The following is a 24,962-nucleotide window of genomic DNA, read 5'->3' as shown; positions in this document are numbered from 1 at the left end:
GTTCAGTTGCCCGGTGTTGACGAAAGTGGAGATGGTTTTGCCCATAATAAACATGGCGCCGTAACATGTCAATCGGCACAATCACGTGTTCACAAACCTAGATGAGAGATGGTATGGCTTCAGATGACGAACGGATGTTATTATTCTTTACTTCCGGGTGAGACAAATCGGGCGCCATCTTGTCTTGTTCCCGAAGAAGTAGAAGCATCGAAAGCGTTGGAGAGGTATTACCGGAACGGCGGCGACAAGAGGGTTCCCGAACTAGAGTGGGTAAGTGATGGAGAACAATTACACGTGGGCACTTGCCGGACCATTACAACCCTCTTGGTTTCTGTGGCGACGGTAGCATAACTTAAAATAGGCTGCGTACGCTGCTTGGCGCGACCGCTGGAACCTCATTCCTTTAAAGCGGTGCAGTCCGCCAGACTTGGTAAATCAGAGCGGTGCTTTCGCTGAAAAGGAAATGTCCCTGTTAAAGAGAGTGCTCACGGCCCCATGTTCTAACAGAGTTTCCTCTCGGACGAGAAGGGACTAATTGTTGGGTTCCTGACCGGCCGTTAAACACTGCGCGTGCGCAGTGGGAACCCCCTTGTGGGGAGGGGTTCGGGGCCGGAGGAGGCGGGGCTCCCGACCTGGAGCTTTTACCCTTTGAGGCTCCGACTACGCAGGCGCGGTTCCTTAGTTTGTGTTTTTCGTGTGTTCTTACCTAATGATGGATATTATATGTGTTAAGCTTCAATAAAGGAACAGGTAGTATCCGATAATTCAGTTTTTTACCCTGTGGGGGATGGTATCGTCATCTGAACAAATTGAGCACTAGACAAATTTGTTTGTGGGTTGTTAAATTAACATTCTAGCTTAAGATTTTAATTCAACATTAATCTTTTACATCTTTTTACTTCCTCCTGCCCCCAAATGAAACAAAATAAACTTGGAATTCCTCATTTGAGTGCAGCAGGGCAAAACCAACAGAAACCAGACTACTAAAGATTTTACTTGTGGAATTTTTTGCAAAGTGTCAAAGGGCTTATAGAGAAAATAAAACAGTTCTTTAAAGATGTTCTTGAGAGAGGTTTTTTTCTTTAACTTACTAAAAGACTTTATGTTTTAGAACAATTTTTGTTTACGTTGAGCACGTAGGACGTCCCCACTACACACACAGTTTCTCTTATTAATAGATATTAGTATGGTACATTTGTTGCAACTAATGAACCAGTAATGATAAATTATTAACTAAGATTCATAGTTTATTCCTACTTCCTCACATTTTATCTAAAGTCCTTTTTCTGTTCCGGGATCCCAGCTAGGATATCACATTACATTTAGTTGTTGTATATTCTTAGGCTGTATATTCTTGGCTGTGACAGTTTCTCAGGCTTTCCTTGTTTTTGATGACTGTTAAGGGTTGAATTATGCCCCTGTAAAATTCTTATCTTGAAATCCCTACCTCAATACCCCAGAACGTGACTGTATTTGGAGAGAGGTCTTTAAAGAAGATGAGGTTACTAGGGTGGACCTTAGCCCAATATATTAATAACTGCTGTCCTTAAGAGAGTAGGACACAGATTGATGACAATATGAAGACGCAGGGGAGAAGACAACGGTCCACAAGCCAAGGAGAGAGGCCTCAGAATGAAATCAACCCCATAGGTCTTAGACTATACGCCTCCAGAACAGTGAGGAAATAAATTTCTGTTGCTTAAGCCACCCAGTCTTTGGTACTTTGTTATGGCAAGCATACCAAATTAATACAGTGACCTTGACATTTTTGAGGAGTATGGGTCAGGTACATTGTAGGATGCCCTGCTTTTGGAATTTGCCAGACATTTTTCTCATGATTAAAATGGCTTTACAGACTGTGTCAGGGGAAGATCACAGAGGTAAGATGCCCTTTTCAGCGCATGCTATCAAGGATAGATATTATCAAGGTGACTTATCACATTGTTGTTGACCTTGATCACCCTTCTGGAGTAGTGTTTGTTAGATTTTCCACTGTAAAGTTACTTCCCCCACCCCTTTTTATACTGTTCTCTTTGGAAGGAAGTCACTTTGCAGAGCCCACGCTTACTGAATGGAGAGTTGTGCTCTTCCTCAGTTAGGGTGGAATATTTACATAATTTATTTGGAATTCTCTGTGGGAGATTTGTCTCTTCCCTGCCATTTATTTGTTAATTTATTTTATCATATCATTATGGGCCTGTGGATGTTTATTACATAACTTGTATTATAATCCAGTACTTCTTTATTTTGCTGCTGAAATTGTTCCAGCTTTGGCCGTTGGCAGCTCTTTGAGTTGTCTACTGTTCTCCTTTGATGTGTTCCTATCAATTTTTTTTTTTTTTTTGCAGTTTATTACTTCCTGGCAGTATACATGCTCCAGACTCATCTTTTACATTTCCTGTCGCAGTCCTAGAATCAGCTGTTTATTTAAGGATCCCTGATTCCTTTTCTTGAAGAACGATATTAAAACCAAGTTTTAATGCCTAGGTGTGCTCATTGCTACTAGGATGTCATTTTGGGCGCTCTTTCTACCTTTATTTTTAAATTATTGTTATTTGGGAGGGGGTTATTTATAACCAACTATCCAATTCTGCGAATTTTTTTTTTTTTTGAGACAGGGTGTCACTCTGTTGCTCAGGCTGGAGTGCAGTGGTGGCACAATCTCGGCTCACTGCAACCCCCGCCTCCCAGGTTCAAGTGATTGTCCTGCCTCAGCCTGCTAAGTAGCCGGGACTACAGGCATGCGCCACCATGCCCGGCTAAGTTTTGTATTTTCAGTAGAGGGGCGGTTTCGCCATGTTGGCCAGGCTGGTCTTGAACTCCTGTCCTCAAGTGATCCACCCACCTTGGCCTCCCAAAGTGCTGGGTGTACAGGCATGAGCCGCCATCCTTGGCCTCCACTTTAAAAAATATGTCTTTTGAGCTACAAGCTGCAAAGATTTCAGTATATACTAAAATGCATGTCACATAAAGTAGCAAAAATTCTGTTTTCCATATTTCAAATGTTTACAAGATTAAGCTTTACCAGTGCCATTTCCACCTAATCTGAATTAAACAAATAAATTCTTTTTTGACTTTGAGGTCAGTCAACTTATATGTGAGACTGAAATGTCAGGGGCAAAGAGAATTGTTTTATTTTCTGGCTTCTCAGCTTTGTGGTTGATTTGAGAAATATTTCATCCTATGCATCAAATGATAGATGTGTTTCTGTAGCTCTTTGATTTTGTAGTTGATGCTCAAGGACTTTAAAATACCACATTTTAATTCTCATCCATCTCTGTCACAGTCTTGGAGTGACTTTTGTAAATATTAATGATTGTCACTTTGGCCATGCAGGGTGGCTCATGCCTGTAGTCCCAGCACTTTGGGAGGCCGAGGAGGATGGATCATTGAGGCCAGAAGTTCGAGGATAGCCTGGGCAACGTGGTGAAACTCCATCCCTACTAAAAATACAAACATTATCCTGGCGTGGTGTCATGCATCTGTAGTCTCAGCTACTTGGGAGGCTGAGGCATGAGAATTGCTTGAACCTGGGAGGTGGAGGTTGCCATAAGCCGAGATCACGCTGCTGCATTCCACCCTGAGCAACAGAGTGAGATTATCTCAAAAATAAATAAGTGATTGTTATTTAAACAAGTCGTTTTAGGACCGCAAAGCAATGAAGTTCTGATACAGATCCATTTAAGAAGAGGATAAAATAGATGATGGCCATTTCTGGTTGTATTAGTTTTCTAGGGATACCATAGCAAATTACCACAAACTGGCTGGTTTCAAACAACAGAAATTTATTCTTCCACAGTTCTGAAGGCTAACAGTGTAAAATTGAGCTTTTCGTAGGGCCATGCTCTCTAATGGCTTTGTGGGGGATCCTTGTCTTTTCCTAGCTTTTAGTAGTTCTTGTCAATCCTTGATGTTCCTTAGCTTTTAGAGCCATCTACTCCAATCTGTACCACTGTGGTCGTGTTACATTGTCCCTGTAAGTGTCTATGTTTCTTTTTTAATAAGGTCCCCCCTAATCAAATGTGAACTCATTGTAATTTGAATACATCTGCAAAGACCCTATTTCCAAATAAGGACATATTCACAAGTATCAGGAGTTAGGACTTCGGTGTATCTGTTGGACGGGGACACAGTTCATTCCATAACACTGGTGATAGCTATCACTCGATTTTTTTTTGCAGCAGTGTGTGATGGTTTTGATGATCTGATACAAACCTTGGTTATTCATCTTCCTGTTCTTCCCAGACCCCATTTGTTTTCCAAGGAAATAGCGGTTAACTTTACTCCATAAAGGGAAATAACTCTTAGGAAAGTCTTGCAGCCTTGCCCATCACTAACCAGATTTCTCCGAACTTGAAAACTCAAGCCTAACAAACTTTAAAATTAAGTCTAAAGGAAGAGTGAATAAATTGGTATCAATTTTTGATGTTATAAAACCACAGTAGCAGTATTGGAATGTCATTTTCATGGTTGAACATTAATGTATTTACTTGCTAAGATTTCAGTGAATTATAAATATTTAACTACTTAATATGGACAAAACATTATGGAGAATTTAAATTATTATAAAATGTTTTCTCTCCCCTAAAGAAGATTCTTGTTTGAGCCAAGACAAAAACAACATGAAAATTTAATGCAGACCTCTATAAAGAAGTATTGTGTATATCTTTAACTTTATTAAAATGGAAGCTTTCAAACAGTGGAAAAGAACAGGGTAGCAAATGCCCATCTTTAAATTATCAACATTTTCCAAATCACTTTTAAACCAACTTGTAAATGTCATTTTTAATGGTACAAGGTTATGTTATTTCGTTAAACCATAGTGAAATTTTAAAATATGTATCCATTGATTACTGTGTGTTTTGCCTGTGTATTCCTTCTGTTTTCTAGGTTTTGCGTTTTTTACATTTGTTAGTAGTGAAGATGAAGGAAGAAAGAGTAGCGTTCCTAAATCCTTGCCATAAAATCACTTGTAATCTTGCTCTTTGATTAAAAAATAGTTAATGAAACTCCTTATCAAGCATTGTGCTATGTGCTGAAACATATATAAAAGTTTAAGTATTTCCTAGTTTTATACCAAGTCTTTACTACAATCTGTCCCTTGTCTACAAAATTTTAACGTAAGTCCAAATTTTGTTTTCATGACCAGAGTTACCTGTTTTGGATAAGATTATCAAAATTTACTCTAAATCCTATAAGAAAATGAGACAGAGGACATTTGCCCAATGCATGAAAAATGATGCCACTTGAGGCTTTTTCTTTTTAAGAATGCAGTTATGGGCCGGGTGCAGTGGCTCACGCCTGTAATCCCAGCACTTTGGGAGACCGAGGCGGGCGGATCACAAGGTCAGGAGATTGAGGACCATCCTGGCTAACACAGTGAAACCCCGTCTCCACCGAACACAAAAAATTAGCTGGGCATGGTAGCGGGCACCTGTAGTCCCAGCTATTCGGGAGACTGAGGCAGGAGAATGGCGTGGGCCTGGGAGGCAGAGCTTGCAGTGAGCCGCGATCACGCCACTGCACTCCAGCCTGGGGGAAAGAGCAAGACTCCATCTCGGAAAAAAAAAAAAAATGCAGTTATGTATAGAAAATTACTAAATTACAAAATCATCTCAAAACTGCTAAGCTCTAAGAATTGGAAATAGGAATCAGATAATTTTAATCTTTATTTTATATCTTTCTGTATTCTTTGAATTACTTTATTCTGTGAATATATATTTTTAGAAAAAATACAGATTTTTTAAAGATACAAAGAACCAAATGAAGCTAATGAACACAGTCCATAATGACTAGTACAGGCAGTAAACATTACACAAACTTCTTCAACTGTGAGACATTGGGCAAATGTCCTCTGTCTCATTTTCTTATAGGATTTAGAGTAAATTTTGATAATCTTATCCAAAACAGGTAACTCTGGTCATGAAAACGAAATTTGGACTTAATATTAAAATTTTGTAGAAAAGGGACAGATTGTAGTCCCTTTTTTTGCACTTAATGCAGTTTGTACAGTAATACATATCAGTATGTAGAAGTAGAAATCTACCTTATTCATTTTAATGACTGAATAGGAATCTACTGTATGGTTCACTCTTATTTAACTTGCCTTTAATTTAATGTCACTGAAACCAGGTGTTTACTGTTACATGATATGCTGCCGATTTTTGAGTTATGGTATGAATATTCACATTCATGGTTTAGGATCCTGCAGTGGAATTGCTGGGTCAGAGGAATGTGCACATACAGTTTTGTTAAGACGCCGTAATGGCAAATTGTCTTTCTTTTTTTTTTCTGAGGTGGAGTCTTGCTCTGGCCCCCAGGCTGGAGTGCAGTGGTGCGATCTTGGCTCACTGCTACTTCCACCTCCCGAATTCAAACGATTCTCCTGCCTCAGCCTCCCGAGTAGCTGGGACTACAGACCGTGCCACCACGCTCAGCTAATTTTTTTGTATTTTTAGTAGAGATGGGTTTCACCATGTTAGCCAGGCTGGTCCTGAACTCCTGACCTCAGGTAATCTACCCTCCTCGGCCTCCCGAAGTGCTAGGATTACAGGCGTGAGCCACCGTGCCCAGCCAGTAAATTGTCTTTTAAAAGACTAACCATTTGGTGTTCCACCTATGCCCTCATCCAGTAGTCATCCTCTATAACTAAATCAAGTTTCTCAACTCCAGACTTAATTAAAGCACTTTAATAAACAGCCCTTAACTTCTAACTTCCTTAACTTACCATCACCTTCTTTACTGTTTTTTTATTCTGCTCTGCTTTTCCCAGTTTCACATCTTTTTTCTATTTTTCTCAGCCTAAGTGTCCCAAACATTATATTACTTGAATAGTAGCTTCCATTAAAACTTTAGGGAAGAACAGCTTCTAAAATATAGCAAAAGTAGAAGTGGCTGTTTTAAACATACAGAAAAATAATTATAGGTGATACAAATCAAACTCTTGAAAATATGCAAATTAAAACCTCTGTACATAGGAAAACTTTTTTTTTTTTTTAAATAAAAGCTTTAGCCGGGTGCAGTGGTTCACACCTATAATCCCAGCACTTTGGGAGGCCAAGAGGGGCAGATCACTTGAAGTCAGAAGTTCGAGACCAGCTTGACCTACATAGTGAAACCCTGTCTCTACTAAAATACAAAAATTAGCCAGGCGTGGTGGCGGGCACTTGTAATCCCAGCTACTCAGGAGGCTGAGGCAGGAGAATCGCTTGAACCCAGGAGGTGGAGGTTGCAGTGAGCCCAGATCACGCCACTGCACTCCAGCCTGGGTGACAGAGCAAGACTCCCTCTCAAAAAAAAAATAATAATAATTATAACAATAAAAGCTTCAACCTATGAAACAGGAAGACAAATTTAGACTAAAGAATTCTTTCAAAGATAAAGTGAAACCTCTGTAAGTTTTAGATTTGCTTCTGGAAAAGAAATGGAGTTGAGCAGAAGTGGGTTGGCTTGATCACACTTTTTGTTTTTTGAGATGGTGTTTCTCTTGTTGCCCAGGCTGGAGTGCAATGGCACGATCTCAGCTCACTGCAACCTCCGCCTCCCAGATTCAAGCAATTCTCCTGTCTCAGCCTCCCAAGTAGCTGGGATTACAGGCACCCACCACCACCTGGCTAATTTTTGTGTTTTTTAGTAGAGACGAGGTTTCACCATGTTGGCTAGGCTGGTCCTGAACACCTGACCTCAGTTAATCCACCCGCCTTGGCCTCCCAAAGTGCTGGGATTACATGCGTGAGCTACTGCGCTTGGCCAATCACCTTTTTTTTAAAACCCCCTAATAGTTGTTAACTTGAAGAGTGCTACCAAAAGTAATGGTGAGAAAGCTCTAGTATTGATACTAATCACCACAAATTGAAACTTCTGATGCTTAGTTTTTATGTGTTTCTTATTTAATCCTCACAATAATCCTTTGGGGTATAGACATTTAGGTCTTCTGTTTTACAGATTGGAAAACCAAGGACTAGAGTATAACTTACTCATGTTCACACCACTAACAAACAGATGTAGGTAGGCATCCAGAACCAGAGCCTGTGCTCTGAAGTCTAGGTGACAGGTGGTGACCAGAAAACTTAAAAGGGGAGCTAAAAAAGTTGTCCATGACAACCATTAAACAAGAGTAAGAACAACCTTTATTTAATTTCTGGAAAGGTAAATTTATGGATTGGGAATGATGGTAGGGAGTCATTATACATCATTTTCATCATTTAAATAGTTTTAGTAAGTGCACATTTTCAGTTTCAGTAGGCACTTTATAGAGCTGTTGATAATGTCTGTATTATATGGGTTTACAGTTTGAGATAGGAAAATTATGCATTGAACTCTGATAAGCTGTTAAAGCGTTGGAAAGCACAGCAAGCTTTTTGGTTTTCATAAGTAGAAGTTAACAGCTTCCTCATCATTTGCCTTTAAACAGAAAGTAATAACTAGACACTGCTTGTTTATTTAGTGTCTGCTATGTGCAAAATGGTTTCTTGTACCTTATTGAAGATAAAAAGATGAATACGTTTGTCTTTCTGTCAACTGTAAAAGCTGTTGATTGAATAAAAAGGAAACTAAACCATTTCAGGAACAAACTGTTCTCTCCTTGCTAATGTTAATTTCTAAACATAGAATTCCATAGGAAAATTTAAATTAATACATTTTATTACCTTATTTGTATCATCTAAGTTAATAACAGGTGGATGAGATCTTCATTTCAAATGTTTGTTCATTTTTTCTCAATCTCTAAATTGTTTGACATTGTTTTTTATTATGAAGAAATTGTTCAAGTAAATAAAGGATACTTGGAAAGAAAAAAAGATGTTAAAATGCTTTGCCTCTTCATTTCTGGTGTATCTCTTTTCCTTAACTTTATTATGATAAAATAATTCCCCATTATAAAGTTAATGCAAGGAAAAGTGACTAACTTGGAGGTGATCACACTTATGTTGCATCTCTAGAATTTATTTTTATGCAAATCATGATAATCTATAAGCAGATATCTACTTTTTTTCCCCCCTAGGGCATACATAATCTTGCTGCTATGCTTCGAAGCTGTAGTGTGGATCAACCTAAGTTTTAAACAGAAGGTGAACCTCTGAGGTCAGTTTAAATAGCAGTTGGTGTGTCTTCTTGGTGTTTCCTATTTATTATTTATATGTTAACTCTTAATTAAAGTTGTAAGTGAAATTACTTTTCAGGGGCTCTGATAACCTATTTAGCCTTAAAGGGCTCTAAAGGTGTACTTGGGAAACTGGAGAGGACACAAAGGGAAGGAAGAAGGAAACACTGAAGAGGGGTTAGAAAAAGAAATACATTTAACTTGGAACTGATACCCAAACCAGTTGTTGGCCTCATTTGTGCTATCTAGTGCCTATTTTGCCATATTCTAATAATGCCGTTGTAATTGATTAGTGTAACTTGAAGACGGGTACATTTGACTCATAAGTAAATCAAGGTAACAAAAGAAATACACCCCCCATAATCCACAGTGCTTTTCATTTGAGGGATTAGGATCTGCTGCAGATAGAACTATACCTGTATGGCATTCTGGGAATGCTGCGAAGACTGGAGTTGGAAACTTTTAAAGGCCTGAATTGTAATCTCCAGTTGTCCTATTAGAGTTAATGTCTCTATTTTATTGTTATCCAACTTGCCTACTTTTTGTGATCCTGCAATACAAAGGCTGGCTTTTATCTTGTTTTTTAGCATACAGGAAAGGATCAGTCTAGAAGGATTCATTTAGTAAACATTTATTAAATGCCTGCTATGAGCTAAGCCTTGGGATACAAAAATCAAGAAGAAACCGTGCCCTGGTTGTGTGAGTCACTGGTTCTTGAACAGGGTTGTGTATCAGTATTTGATGAAGTACAAAGATATTAGACTTGTAAGACTTTTAAACCTTTTATTAGGAATGTTTTCAGACTAGCTTACAGAAAAGTTGAGCTAGTGCGATGATTCCCCCCATACCATCTCCTAGATTTAATAGTTATTAACATAAAGTACCTTCCCTCCCATCTTTTCCATGCTATTTATATGTTAAGAAACCAAGTCTTGGAGGCTGTCTTACTCTCTGGATTTATACAGTTTATCTCATTTCTTTATTCTGTAAAATTGCTTTATATTGTAAGTAAAATCCAAAAGCTCAATTGGACTCAGTTAAATATTTATTATGAGAATTCTTAGTGATTCTGCGAACATAGTAGACACCTGATAATCTGTAGGGGTGATATTTTGGCAACCTTTGAATTTCTGATTTCTCATCAACTTTTCTTGTAAGGTTTCCTGACTTAATATTTTATTACTTTTGGCAATATGATAGTTTTCTAATTATATTCTGCATTTTCATTTTATTAGCTGTAATTATTTATGAGGAAGAATTTTCTTCATCAGCTGAAGCTGTTTGGTTACTATCTTAAAGGAATCTTGTTTGGGGAGAAATGAAATCACTTTTTTCCTACAATCTTCAAAATAATTGTCCAGAAATTTATATTGTACAAAAAATAGAGTTTTTTTTTTTAAGTCTCTTTTGAGCTAAATTCATTGTTATGCTTGCCACCAAATTCTGAGACCAGCATTAACGTAAAATTTTCTACCTCTTGTTTGGTACCCTAAAAATTCTAGTTGGCCTCTGGCAAGCTATTGACAATTTTAGACCTCTGATGAAATAAATGTATCATCATAAAATAATTTCTGATGTGAGGTTTTAAGATTAAATAACTCACTATAGTTTTTAAACTATGTTTAATTTATTGAAGATAGAAAATCAAGTATATTTTAAAAGAAGGGATGTGGGATCAAGGAGGACAGCAGCCTTGGCAGCAGTGGCCCTTGAACCAGCAACAATGGATGCAGTCATTCCAGCACCAACAGGATCCAAGTAAGGAAACCAATTGAATTTGAAAGGGTGGGGTTGGATATGTGGAAATGGGTAGAAGACACATGATAGGGTTAAGGGATATGGAATTAAGATTGGTGTATTGGACCATTTTATGGTCAGAATTTAATGTTCTCATAAATAGCCTTGCCATAGCTTATATAGCAGGAAATGGACTTCCCTTTGGAAGACTCTCAAAAGGTAGAAAGCTTTTTGAAGATTTTACATTTTTTAAACTGATTTAGTCCTTGTTTTTCTAAAGAAAGAGAAAAGCCTAAAATAGGTTGCTTATGAAGAACACACTTATGTGAATTCTGACTCTTAAAGTTGTATATCATATTGAACTGGATGGTATGCTATATCATTTTAAAATTTTTTTGCTATGGATTATTTCAGGCACACATACAAAGGTAGAAGAGTATAGGGAGCCCCCCATTTATTACTTAGCTTTAACAGTTATTAACTAGTGGCCAATTTTGTTTCATCCATAAGACCAGTTACATTGCTGTGCCCTTGCTGGGTTAATCTGATGCTATTTCTTTTTTCAATAGCCGTGTGTCATTCTGTTGTAGGATTGTACCATAATTTAACAAAGCCACTTTTGGATGTTTTATTATTTGTAGCTTTTCTCTTTTTAAAACAATTAGCGTAATCTTGTGTACATATCGTTATTCACTTGTCCAATTATTTTCTTATGAAAAGAGATAGGTTTGCTAAGTCATGGTAATTTCAGATGCACATTGCCATATGTAACCCCAGAGGGGTTATGCCAGTGTTTCACACTGTAAAAGAATACCTATTTAATCTTCATTAAAGTAAGATGCAGAAAAACATATCTTATTCTACTTTGTTTACTTTATTAATATTAGATCTTAATGCATTTTGAGTGGACTTGCAAAATAAAAGTATTAAAAGGTCTTGAAATGTTAAATATAGATACTTTGGAAGAGAGGTCAGGTGCGGTGGTTCACGCCTGTAATCCTAGCACTTTGGGAAGCTGAGGTGGGAAATTGCTTGAGCTCAGGAGTTTGAGGCCAGCCTGGGCAACATAATGAAACCCCATCGCTACCAGAAATACAAAAATTAGCCAGGCTCATAACCCGGACTCTACATGGATGGATGGATGGATCATGGATGGATAGATGGGTGGATAGATAGATAGGTAAAAGTTTAAAAATTGAAAAAATATATCTTGAGAAGAGAGTCTTCAAGATAGTAGGGAAATGAACTTTGAGTAAAGATTGGCTAAGAAGTTGTAACCAGACTACACTAGTCATGTTTTGGCTAGAGAAGGGAGCCTTACTTAAAGAAGGGCAACCATAAGGAAAAACAGAGTTAGGTAGCTGCACTCATCCAAGGCCTATAGGCTCGAATGCAGGCCTGGAAAGATAAATAGGATATGTTGAAGAAAGAAGTGATAGCATTTGATTATTTTTGTGGTGATTTTTTTTTTGTAAAGGTGATGACATTTAAAAACTCAGTAAAGTAAGATACAGGGGATAAATTTTATATGAATTAATATTAGAAATGGGTTAAGAGTGTTCTTATGGAGTTCTTTTCTGAAAGTGTTAAATAGTTATATTACTTTTTAGCCTGAATATGGGTTATTTGTTAAGCACCCTTTCAGACATAGTATGCTTTAATATTTAAGATCTCTCATTTAAAAAAATTTTTTCTAATTTCCCTCATACCCTCTCTGTCTGAAATATTTAAGATCTAAGAAATAAGTGAGATGCTTGTTTTACATAGAGACACTATTCTTTTAGCTCCTACATTCTGAATGTCGAATTCAATGTTAATTTACATTAGGCCAGATTGACTGGGCTGCATTGGCCCAAGCTTGGATTGCCCAAAGAGAAGCTTCAGGACAACAAAGCATGGTAGAACAACCACCAGGAATGATGCCAAATGGACAAGATATGTCTACAATGGAATCTGGTCCAAACAATCATGGGAATTTCCAAGGGGATTCAAACTTCAACAGAATGTGGCAGCAACCAGGTTTGTTGTTTATGTTTTCACAATTTTAGGACTTTTAAAAAACAAAATGAAGATTATTATTAAATTTTTTAATTTGCTTAGTAGTATGACTTCCCGAAATTAATGCTTCTTAAAAAATAGGCAGTTTTCAATTTGATTTGACTTTGACATTTTGTGGTTAAAATTATTCTGTACTCATTCTGCTAGCATTGTGGCACTCAGTTTGATTCATTTCTTGGTTCTTCATTCCTAGGCTGACAGGGGCTGGGAACACTCTGGAAACCTCACTTGGCATCTAGGGAAGAGAGCATTCTTTGTCTCTCTATTGCAACCTCTGGCCTTTTCAGAAGCAGCACTGGCAGAGTAAAACATGTCTAGCCTCTAATTAAAGGAAAATTGTGTCACTGTGTGACAAATTAGTCTGTCAAATATACTCTGCCCCGACCATCCGCCTACCTTTTTCTTCCCTTTTTTTTCAGATAGTGATCTTTCATAAGTTTTTGTGTGTTTTACTTTTTTGTTTGTTTTATTTCACAGTATGATGTAGATTTCTTGATGCTAATTCAGTCTTCCATGGCTTGTGTTATTCTTTTTTAATAGTCACTTGAAACTATGGAGGAATTAGCCTCACATTTGGGTATGCTGATGGTGAAGTCATAACCTCCTTTCCCTATTAATACTTTTTGTTTCTCCTAATAAGAATGGAGACCTCAGTTGAGACCAGCCTGGGCAACATAGCAAGGCCCTGTCTCTACAAAAAAAAAAAAAAAAAAAAACTTAACGATTAGCCAGGCATAGAGGTGCGTGCCTGTAGTCCCAGCTACTCAGGAGGCTGAGGTGGGAGGACTGCTTGAGCCTAGGAGATTGAGACTGCAGTGTGCTGTGATCACGCCACTGCACTCCAGCGTGGGTGACAGAATGAGTCCCTCATTTAAAATGAAAAATATGAGAATTCAGATTACTTTTAAAAACATAAATATTTTAATCTTTGATACTTTGAGGTAGTTCATTTCTAGCTTTCTTGAAAATGAAATTTCCCCACATTTGAAAATGTTTTAGTTCCTACGTTTAAGTTCCCAAATGACTCTCCCTGGCATCCCTACCCCTTAGTTTTACTCTACTTTGTGACCCTGGGCAAGTGGTTTACCTCTGTGTGCCTCAATTTTCCCTCCCGAAATTGGCAAAAATAATACCTGATTTCTCCCTACCTCACAGGGATGTTGTGAGGATAAATGTGTTCGTGTAAGAAAGAAATTATATAAAACCTCAAGGTATTATTTTTGTGGTGTTGTTACTAAACAAAATATAAAATTCAACAAAATAGTGCTTTGGATTTTGGTACATTTGTTAAAATAACGTTGGGCATTTGGTTAGGGTGTGAATTAGAGTGGAATTACCTCATTTTGAATTACATATGACATTTTAGTTTATTGCTTATTTTTAAGACAAAAGGAATTTGACCAAGAAGTCATAAGTTGTTTTAAATCTGTATGTTTACTGAAAATCTTTCTTGAGATCTTAAAATTTTGTGTTGATTTTGTTATAACCCCTGTTGAATGTTTTATGCCTAAATCTTAAATAGAATGGGGAATGCATCAGCAACCCCCACACCCCCCTCCAGATCAGCCATGGATGCCACCAACACCAGGCCCAATGGACATTGTTCCTCCTTCTGAAGACAGCAACAGTCAGGACAGTGGGGAATTTGCCCCTGACAACAGGCATATATTTAACCAGAACAATCACAACTTTGGTGGACCACCCGATAATTTTGCAGTGGGGCCAGTGAACCAGTTTGACTATCAGGTGAAAGATATTTTGTTGCTTTAATATTGTAGATGTGCACGTAATCCATTCTTTGGAAGTGTCTCATCAAGAATACCTAAGATACGTGTTTCACTTTTCAGACTTGTATAAATAAGCACATTCTGTCTCAGAAAAGTTAGCAATTTTTGACTATTAAAATAATTAGAATTTGTTTTCTGATTTTCTTTTACTTCATTAGGAAAATGGTATAAAAGATCATTAGGGAAAATTTTTGAAAAAATTAAAATGTGTAAGTGCAATAGCTATATGTTTTGTTTTCTAATTTATATTTCAAAATGGTATATTTAAGTGTTAAAGACTAGAGAATGCACACTAATTGAATATAGCTTATGGTTAAGACATGAATAAAACACATCAACATAGATCATTTTCCTAAATGTAATTCCTTGTGTTATGTAGAATTATGACTGTTTTTCTAGTGTCATTTTTTTTCCGTTCTGACATGACATGTTAATGGAATTGTATATAATTTCCTCTGTAGCATCTAATTCATTCCTAGGGACATAGAACTCTGTGGGGAATAGTGTCATATGCTGGGCTTTATTTACTTTATTCCCTCTGCCAGGTTCTACCCTTAGATTATAGTGCTAGTTGTCATTTTGAAGTAACTGACTGCAATTATTAACTTATAAACTACTATCGTAATTTAAAATTTTGAAAGAAAAATCATTATTTTGTGAATTCTAAGGTAGATTTGATAATGGACATATAATATTCACCTTGAGATGGTAATCCTCTCATTAATAAATATTCAGATACTTGTTGTATACTTGGTATACGGACAAAACAGTTTTTATCTTGTTTGAAGAAATGTAATGGCAGGGAACATCTGCTTACCCTACTTTTGTGTGGTAGATCCCATGTAAACAAGACAAAGAGCTGTATTGGCAGTTGGCCTAGAAAAGCCTCTGAAAATAGCAAAATAGCAGAAAATATTTAATGATTCAGTAACTTCTATCTTTGCTTATAAATGAATATATCTGCAGGATTATAGAAACAGCTTAAATTGTTTAGTTCACTTTTTGTTCACTGTAAGTAGGGTGTTGAAATTGACAAAATGTCTAGGTAAAGAAAATTAGTATCTATTTGATGTCTTAGTGTTGGTAGGATTAGCTTGTAAATTAAAATGGATTTGGAATGAAAATTTCATATACTTCTTCAAAGTAGCTTATCAGGTGGCTTTTAGAAGCCTCTTTGCATTTACGTAGCCGGAAAATCTTAAGAAAAGTAAGCCTAGGTTCTTGGGACTATAGAAGTATCGGTGGATATTAGAGCCATGGAATTCTTGGATGTGCTGCACACATGGATTTCTACTGTCCCAGTTCATAACACACGTGTGTCCCAGAGAGTATATTGTATTAATTTGAAGAAAAAATAAACTGCAATACTCTTTCAGCATGGGGCTGCTTTTGGTCCACCGCAAGGTGGATTTCATCCTCCTTATTGGCAACCAGGACCTCCAGGACCTCCAGCACCTCCCCAGAATCGAAGAGAAAGGCCATCATCATTCAGGGATCGGCAGCGTTCACCTATTGCACTTCCTGTGAAGCAGGAGCCTCCACAAATTGGTAGCTATTTAATTAGTTTAGTGGACCACAATTGGCATGACTTTTTTTTTTTAATCATTTTATAAAAGGGATGTCTTGTTTTATTAAAATTGTTCGAGTATCTCTGATGTGTTAGGAATTGACACTTTATTTTTTATGGTCATAAAACTTAAATTCACAAAAATGATACTGGTCTAAAATATTAAAAGGTTTAAATAATTTTCTTTAAATCTTTACATTAAATTCCAGATTTTGTGATGAAGTGTAAATTTATGCTAACCATATCATTTTGGTATTTTCTTCAGTGTGGGCATTTCAGTACATTATGCAGATATATGAGCCCTCCTCAGACCTTTTAAACCTAGTTGTTCAGTCTCTGTCCACTCTCAGTTCATCTGATGCACTGCTGTCAGATTAATTTTCCTCTGCTTATTTCACTTCCCCTAAGTGTTTTGGCAGAAAATTTCAATTTTTAAATAACATTTTAGAGCCAGCCTATTTCAAGTGACAAATACATATTTATGCCACTTTATATCTGGAAAGTTCTAAATCGTTCAGTATTTAATGAACAGGAGCATTTATTAATAAATCTTTATTTTTTACATTTTAGAAAGAGTCTAACTTTACTGCTTTTTTAACTTAATAACAAATCACTTAATTTTTTCGAGTCTCGGTTTCCTCACCTGTGGAAATAAGTGGAGTAATAGTAGTGATCTCTGAGGGCTTTTTGTAAGGATTAAATTAGATGATGGTTTAACATGCTTTCATTGTGTCCTGGCAGATTGTAAGCACTAGAGCAGTGTTCCCTACTGTTATTAAAAGTGATGGCATTTAAGAAAACCTGATATTTAATGGGATATTTTTTAAATTTACTCACAAGTTTGTAGAAATATTTTACTTAATTGACTTGTGTATATTCCCATGTGAAACAGACGCAGTAAAACGCAGGACTCTTCCAGCTTGGATTCGTGAAGGCCTTGAAAAAATGGAACGTGAAAAGCAGAAGAAATTGGAGAAAGAAAGAATGGAACAACAACGTTCACAATTGTCCAAAAAAGAAAAAAAGGCCACAGAAGATGCTGAAGGAGGGGATGGCCCTCGTTTACCTCAGAGAAGTAAATTTGTAAGTAGAATCCCCAACAGGAAATGCCATGTGATAATCTTGTTTGTGTGAAAACTTTACTGAAATAGATATTTTAGTCTATAGGAAAGTATTAGAGTGATGTTCCTAAGATTACGTTCATTAAGTGTATTGAGGATTATGTTTTTATATGTGTGTTACTGAAGATACAGTAAGGAGAAAATGGGAAACAAGTTTATATACATTTCTTTCCAGAGAGCTGGCTAGATCTTGATAAACAATCTGTATTCGTTCATGATGGTACAGGTGACTCCCTAGTGGTAGATTATAAAACAAAGCTACCTTAAAATAGTAATAGAGAAATATAGTCTCTCTCTTTTGAACATTTAAACATATACCTGAGGATGTAATAATTTTTATTGTTTTTGACATGAGCACTGGAAGTATAACAGCATTTTAAAGTCTTTAAGTCTTCATCAGTTAGATGGCTTGAGTGGTTTAGGAACTTTTTTATTCAGCAGGTAACGATAGCCACACCACTGGCCAGTATGCAACTCAGAAAATTGGTCTGTCTTCCACGGCCATTTTGTGGTTTAGAAGTAAGTCTCAAGAAGAGCAGAACAACTAGATTTTGGCAGGCATTAGTTTTGCTTAAATTCCATAAATTACTTTTATTTTTCCCAAAAGACATATACCAAATCTGTGTTTCTATTCTAGATGTTAATTAACAAAAATAAGAAACAACAGAAAACACTGTTGAAGCTTACTCTTTTTTTTTTTTTTTTTGTCTTTTTAGGCAGTTGGGGGATCAGGGTCTCACTCTGTTGCCCAGGCTGGAGTGCAGTTGCACAATCATAGCTCACTGTAGCCTTGAACTCCTGTACTCAATCAGTCCTCTCAGCTCAGCCTTCCAAGTGCATAGCTAGGACTACAGGTGCACACCACCACTGCCACCTAATTTTTGTATTTTTTGTAGAGATGGGGTTTCACCATGTTGCCCAGACTGGTCTTGAACTCCTGGCTTCAAGTGATTCTCCCACCTCAGCCCCCCAAAATGCTGGGATTACAGACGTGAGGCACTCTGCCCACTCTTTTTTTAAAAAAATCCTTACATGAAATAGTCGTGTTCCAAATTTTTTTTAAGCATCAAAAATTTGTTTGGAAATTACCCTTCCTCTTTCCTCCCAAATGCCTGTGGGATTGTGTTACATATATTTTTCCCCTGGTTCAGGTAGTCTTTCCGCAGTAGTATTTAGGTGGTCATCTTGTCTTTTACGTACTAGGATTATTAAAAGTGACTAGGGGACACTTCTCTGACAAAGGAAAGAGTCACATGCTATCTGGATCTTGAAACCTAAAACCATACAAAGACAGGAGACAAACTGCTGGCATTTGTTTAATCTGAAGTAGACCTCGTTTTTATCTTTTCATTATGGAGCTAAAAAGAAGCAAGTTTTACTGAGTTTCAGGGCCAGTTGAGATCTTGGCCCTGAAAATGTGATTAGAGATTTTCGTTTTAAATCGTGCAACTTTAGGTAAATAGCTTAAATATATAGTTGTAAAAGTTATACTGAATAATATGTCTGTGGTCCATTTATCCAAAGTTCTGTAAGCCTCTCAGGCCCTTTATATGTAATAGATAATAATTAAATCAGTCTCTGGGCATTATGTTTTTCTGGGTATTTATAAAATAAGTTTAAAATTGACCAAGGGAAAAAGAAAATTGAAAAAATAATTTATTTTCCTAAGCCATCTTGTAACCTTATGTTTTCCCAGGTTATACTTTTAAATTATCAAATGAAATCTGTAATAAATGTAATTTAAATAGCAATTTTACTCATATTTCTGCTTCATAGGCTTTTTAGTTTGGGGTTTAAGATTTTCTGTATGTAAGATAAGGATTTTACATTATACACATGAATTTGGACTACCATACTATTACTTTTTATAGGATAGTGATGAGGAAGAAGAAGACACTGAAAATGTTGAGGCTGCAAGTAGTGGGAAAGTCACCAGAAGTCCATCCCCAGTTCCTCAAGAAGATCATAGTGACCCTGAGATGACTGAAGAGGAGAAAGAGTATCAAATGGTAGATTGTTGAAGTTCTTACTATGTACACGGATTTATTTTGTTTGCAATTTTTTTTTGGAGACAATATTAGAGGAAAAAATAGAAACTAGAACTGCTGACCAGTATTATTAATTGAAGAGATGTTCCTTTTAACTTAAAACAATTATAGAAACTTTCATTAATAGGGACTTTTTTAAATGTGTTGATTTCAGGCTGGGGTAATCCTAGTACTTCATGGGGGGTCAAGGCAGGGGGATTGCTTGAGTCCAGGAGTTCAAGACTAACCTGGGCACTATAGTGAGACCTTGTCTTTACAAAAAATTAGCCAGGCATAGTGAGGTGCGCCTGTAGTCCCAGCAACTCAGGAGGTGGTGGGAGGATTGTTTGAGCCTGGGAAGTGGAGGTTGCAGTGAGCTGAGGTGGTGCCACTGTATTCCATCCTGGGCGACAGAGTGAGACCCTGTCTCAGAAAAAAAGAAAAAAGTGTTTTGAATTCAGTGTCTCTACTATACAGATACATTCATAATATTTTTTTCTTTGATCCATATGATTTTGGAATTTTTTTTTTTTTTCTTTTGGAGACAGAGTCTCGCTCTGTTGCCCAGGCTGGAGTGCAATGGTGGGATCTCGGCAAACTGCAACCTCTGCTTCCTGGGTTCAAGCAGTTCTCCTGCCTCAGCCTCCCAAGTAGTTGGGATTACAGGTGCCCACCACCGTGCCCGGCTAATTTTTTGTATTTTTTTAGTAGAGACAGGGTTTCGCCATGTTATTCAGGCTGGTCTCAAACACCTGACCCCAGGTGATCTGCCCACCTCGGCCTCCCAAAGTGCTGGGATTACAGGCGTTAGCCATTGCACCCAGGCTAGAATTTTTTTGAAGTTTTGATGTTAACAGAAAAAGGTTCAAGATACTTTATTCCTTGGAATGGCTGCTCTGATGTCTAAAAATATTTTATAAATTGGCTTTAGCTAGGCATGGTGGCTCACGCCTGTAATCCCAGCACTTTGGGAGGCCAAGGCAGGCAGATCACTTGAGATCAGGAGTTTAAGACCAGCCTGGCCAACATGGTGAAACCCTATCTCTACTGAAAATACAAAAATTAGCTGGGTGTGGTGATGCACCCCTGTAGTTCCAGCCACTTGGGAGACTGAGGCAAGAGAATCGCTTGAACCCAGGGGGTGGGGACTGCAGTGAGCTGATATCACGCCACTATGATCCAGCCTGGGCAACAGAGTGAGACTCTGTCTGAAAAAAAAAAATGACTTTGTATTTTAATATTTTTGAAGATGTCACACTATTAGTAGTTATAATCATTAGAAATACTGTATAAAATGCTCTTTTTTAGATGTTGCTGACAAAAATGCTTCTGACAGAAATTCTACTGGATGTCACAGATGAAGAAATTTATTACGTAGCCAAAGATGCACACCGCAAAGCAACGAAAGGTATATTTTGGTGTTTTTGATTTTGCTTTTCCTGGGGTATTTTGGTTCTGATGACTATTTTGGACTTTTTTTGTTTTCCTTGTTGGATTTCTACCAGATATTTGAATATTCTCTTGCATGTTTTAACTCTTAAAGATTAGATTTCTAGACACCATATTAGAGCTATACAAATATTTTTGTTTTATCTGACCTACATGAGTACAAATTAGCAGTCATGCTGTTGTCCTCTTTTGGAAAATTCCTGATGTTCAGTTTATTTCACCTGATTTTTTTTATAGATAACATGGCATTGTATGACTTCTGATACAGTTTATTTTGACTAATGAATTTTGAATTATCAACCTTCAGTTTTTAGTTTACCAGTTATCTCTTACAGAAGCAAGTGATTCCCTACCCCTATATTTTAGTAACACCTTAAAAATTTATTGAAAACAAAATTAAGTTACATATCATAATCTCAGAAATAGACATACAGATATACTTGTCAACATTTTTTCTCATTATAAACCAATTTCAGCTCACATCAGAGTTATAATTTCAAAGCCAGACATGATACTGGTTTAAAATGAATGTTATGTTTTTAATGTTTCTTCTCTCCCCAAAAAGCAGCAATAGTAGTAGATTTAACAATACCATAGACTCATGACTATGAAATCGTGGCTATTTGTGTTAACATGTTGTTCCTGTTGTTGATGTGATACAAAGCTCCTGCAAAACAGCTGGCACAGTCCAGTGCACTGGCTTCCCTCACTGGACTCGGTAAGTGTTTTCCATATTTGTGAAAGGGCCTAAAGGGAAAAATCACACATACATTGTCTCTCTACGTGTTCTGTTTTGAAACTGTATTAGTCCTACTCAGTTTATAAAACCTAGGTCTTAGGGTTATGTCATCCTGTCTAAAAGGTTTGCCTATTTTTTTGACTGACGCATTGACAGTGAGAAATTTATAAATGTGATGGTTAATTCATAGTTTCTTGGGGCAAGTTATATTGGAAGATTTCCTTATTGCTCCAATATATGCATTTTATATATATATATAATTATATGTGAACACCTATAGTTTGTACTTGATAATTCATAATTTAGCCATGATAATATCTAAGCTCACTTTCAGAATTATTGCATACATGCCTTAGGGAGGAACCTATCCACTAATGCTTTTAATAACTTACATAGATTGTATTGTGGCAAGTCAAGTTTTAATATAGAGGAAAGGGTTTATCTTATAGTAAAATAGTAGTGATGTGTTAATAATTTACTATTTGCATGGTATATTATCAAGGCTGTAAAAGCCTGAATTTGCCTTTTCCACATCTTCATTTCAAATTAATTTTTGTGAGGACACAGAGAAGTGGGTAGAACCAAATGCCCATGTGGTTTTTGTTATGGTTATTTATATCATTTCAGGGTGGGGAGTAGTATCAGCACCATAATATTTCTGTACCAGGGAGATTATAGTATTCTAATTTTTTCAGGGAAGAATTGCTTATTAGCTCTAGGGATTTCTAAACTTTGAACAATAAAAATTAGTTTTAGAAATACTTTCAGGGTCATGATTAAGCTTTAGTGTGGCTTTGTTACTGCCCTGTTAAGTAGTTTTGTTGGTTAGTATGGACAGTACAGCAAACCCATTATGATTCCTTTACATTGAGAAAGATATGAAATAGTCCAGAAAGAATAAGATATTAAGTAACCTTTGCCTGAAGGTTCTGTGAACTCCTTAAGCATTGAATGTATACTTCTCCCCACCCCGAATAAGCATATTCTTCTGGGAAAAGGCAATGAAAAAAGAAATGAGCTTTCTTCTCAGACCTTGAAAAGTTTTTAGTGCATAGTATAATTTTTTTCATATGATAGACTGAGCTTTATGCACACAGGTGGACTGGGTGGTTATGGATCAGGAGACAGCGAAGATGAGAGGAGTGACAGAGGCTCTGAGTCATCTGACACTGATGATGAAGAATTACGGCATCGAATCCGGCAAAACAGGAAGCTTTTGGAGAAAAGAAAAGAACAGCAGCTATTACATGATAAACAGATGGAAGGTGTAGTATACCTTTTAGACTTAATTTTGGTCCAGTTTTGTCTTTCTTTTCTTTTTTAACCAACCTAAAAATATCAAAGGATAAAATAAAGGCTGTATTATAAATAACGTGATATAACTGAAACTAAAGTCACAATTTTTGTTTGGTTGTTTTAGGAGCCATTCATTGCAGTGACTATAAGCCAAGCTATTTAGGGTATTTTTATTTCTTGTTAAAATTCTTGAAATGAAAAGATTACTTTTACTTTTGAAATGGGAGAAATATATTTGTAAGACTATTGAAAAGTAATTTGTAACTAGGATATATAAGGATAATAGAGAACCTAGAAGTTTTTTACTTAAGATACTTTACATAGTAGGAATAACAAAAGGGAAAATTTACTTAGAATTTCTTCTTTGAAAAATCTAAGAAAGGTAATTAAGAGTTAGCAGCTAAGACTTCCCTGTAAACCACTTATTTACCTTTAAAATTTTGCTTTAGTTGGACAAAAGGGAAGTCTTTTCCTACTTGCCTCACACGCACCTCTACATCTTGATACTGTATTTTGCTACACTGTCCAGGAGGGTAACTTAACTAACTACAAGCTATAGAGGACTTGAAATGTGGCTAGGCATGTGCTGTAGGTATAAATTACATGCTAGATTTCAAAAGCTTTACTTGAAAAAGAAAACAGAATTTTAAAAAATTTATTATGTGTTGAAATGATAATATTGTTGGTATATTAGGTTATTTTACCTGTTTCTTTTTACTTTTTTAATGTGGTTACTAAAAAATTTTGAATTACTTTTATGGCTTGCATTGTAATTCTATTGAAAGTGGTGTTCTGTTGTTGCAGTCTGGTAGCTTGACATTTGATAGTATGAGAATTTTACATTCACATTTTCTTAGTGTTTTTGTCTTTTTCTGTTTCAGAAGAAAAGCAACAGACAGAAAGGGTTACAAAAGAGATGAATGAATTTATCCATAAAGAGCAAAATAGTTTATCACTACTAGAAGCAAGAGAAGCAGACGGTGATGTGGTTAATGAAAAGAAGAGAACTCCAAATGAAACCACATCAGTTTTAGAACCAAAAAAAGAGCATAAAGAAAAAGAAAAACAAGGAAGGAGTAGGTCGGGAAGTTCTAGTAGTGGTAGTTCCAGTAGCAATAGCAGAACTAGTAGTACTAGTAGTACTGTCTCTAGCTCTTCATACAGTTCTAGCTCAGGTAGTAGTCGTACTTCTTCTCGGTCTTCTTCTCCTAAAAGGAAAAAGAGACACAGTAGGAGTAGATCTCCAACAATCAAAGTTAGACGTAGCAGGAGTAGAAGCTACTCTCGCAGAATTAAAATAGAGAGCAATAGGGCTAGGGTGAAGATTAGAGATAGGAGGAGATCTAATAGAAATAGCATTGAAAGAGAAAGACGACGAAATCGGAGTCCTTCCCGAGAGAGACGTAGAAGTAGAAGTCGCTCAAGGGATAGACGAACCAATCGTGCCAGTCGCAGTAGGAGTCGAGATAGGCGTAAAATTGATGATCAACGTGGAAATCTTAGTGGGAACAGTCATAAGCATAAAGGTGAGGCTAAAGAACAAGAGAGGAAAAAGGAGAGGAGTCGAAGTATAGATAAAGATAGGAAAAAGAAAGACAAAGAAAGGGAACGTGAACAGGATAAAAGAAAAGAGAAACAAAAAAGAGAAGAAAAAGATTTTAAATTCAGTAGTCAGGATGATAGATTAAAAAGGAAACGAGAAAGTGAAAGAACTTTCTCTAGGAGTGGTTCTATATCTGTTAAAATCATAAGACATGATTCTAGACAAGATAGTAAGAAAAGTACTACCAAAGATAGTAAAAAACATTCAGGCTCTGATTCTAGTGGAAGGAGCAGTTCTGAGTCTCCAGGAAGTAGCAAAGAAAAGAAGGCTAAGAAGCCTAAACATAGTCGATCGCGATCCATGGAGAAATCTCAAAGGTCTGGTAAGAAGGCAAGCCGCAAACACAAGTCTAAGTCCCGATCAAGGTAGTATACTTTTTAAAGTATTTTGTCTGATTTTTTAAAAAATTTGACTGAATTTATTCAAAGTTGAAAGTGTCCTTTCTCTCTCTCTTTAATAAACTCAGTTTGGTACTTGA

At 36.6% G+C, this 24,962-nt stretch overlaps 1 protein-coding gene across 5 annotated transcripts; it reads left to right on the top strand.

Moving 5' to 3' along the window:
• Positions 1 to 139: 139 nt before the first annotated feature.
• PNISR (PNN interacting serine and arginine rich protein) lies at positions 140 to 24,962 on the top strand. Of its 5 annotated transcripts, none has more exons than XM_017889819.1 (12): positions 177 to 270; positions 9,002 to 9,081; positions 10,737 to 10,858; positions 12,665 to 12,856; positions 14,418 to 14,641; positions 16,059 to 16,230; positions 17,142 to 17,332; positions 19,242 to 19,379; positions 20,706 to 20,805; positions 21,511 to 21,564; positions 22,683 to 22,850; positions 23,763 to 24,962. In XM_017889819.1, the coding sequence occupies exons 3-12, from the start codon at positions 10,768 to 10,770 to the stop codon at positions 24,851 to 24,853; spliced, it is 2,421 nt and encodes an 806-aa protein (XP_017745308.1). In that variant the 5' UTR covers positions 177 to 270; positions 9,002 to 9,081; positions 10,737 to 10,767; the 3' UTR covers positions 24,854 to 24,962. The 5 variants fall into 5 exon arrangements, with proteins under 5 accessions (XP_017745312.1, XP_017745308.1, XP_017745311.1 ...); XM_017889821.1 differs by having other exon boundaries at positions 178 to 270; positions 10,741 to 10,858; XM_017889822.1 differs by lacking the exons at positions 19,242 to 19,379; positions 20,706 to 20,805; positions 21,511 to 21,564; positions 22,683 to 22,850; positions 23,763 to 24,962 and having other exon boundaries at positions 16,117 to 16,230; positions 17,142 to 17,266.

The sequence above is a fragment of the Rhinopithecus bieti genome, unplaced genomic scaffold (assembly GCF_001698545.2).
Source record: "Rhinopithecus bieti isolate Rb0 unplaced genomic scaffold, ASM169854v2 scaffold_18624, whole genome shotgun sequence".
In the NCBI taxonomy this organism is placed as follows: Eukaryota; Metazoa; Chordata; class Mammalia; order Primates; family Cercopithecidae; genus Rhinopithecus; species Rhinopithecus bieti.
This window is presented reverse-complemented; position numbering and strand designations above follow the sequence as displayed.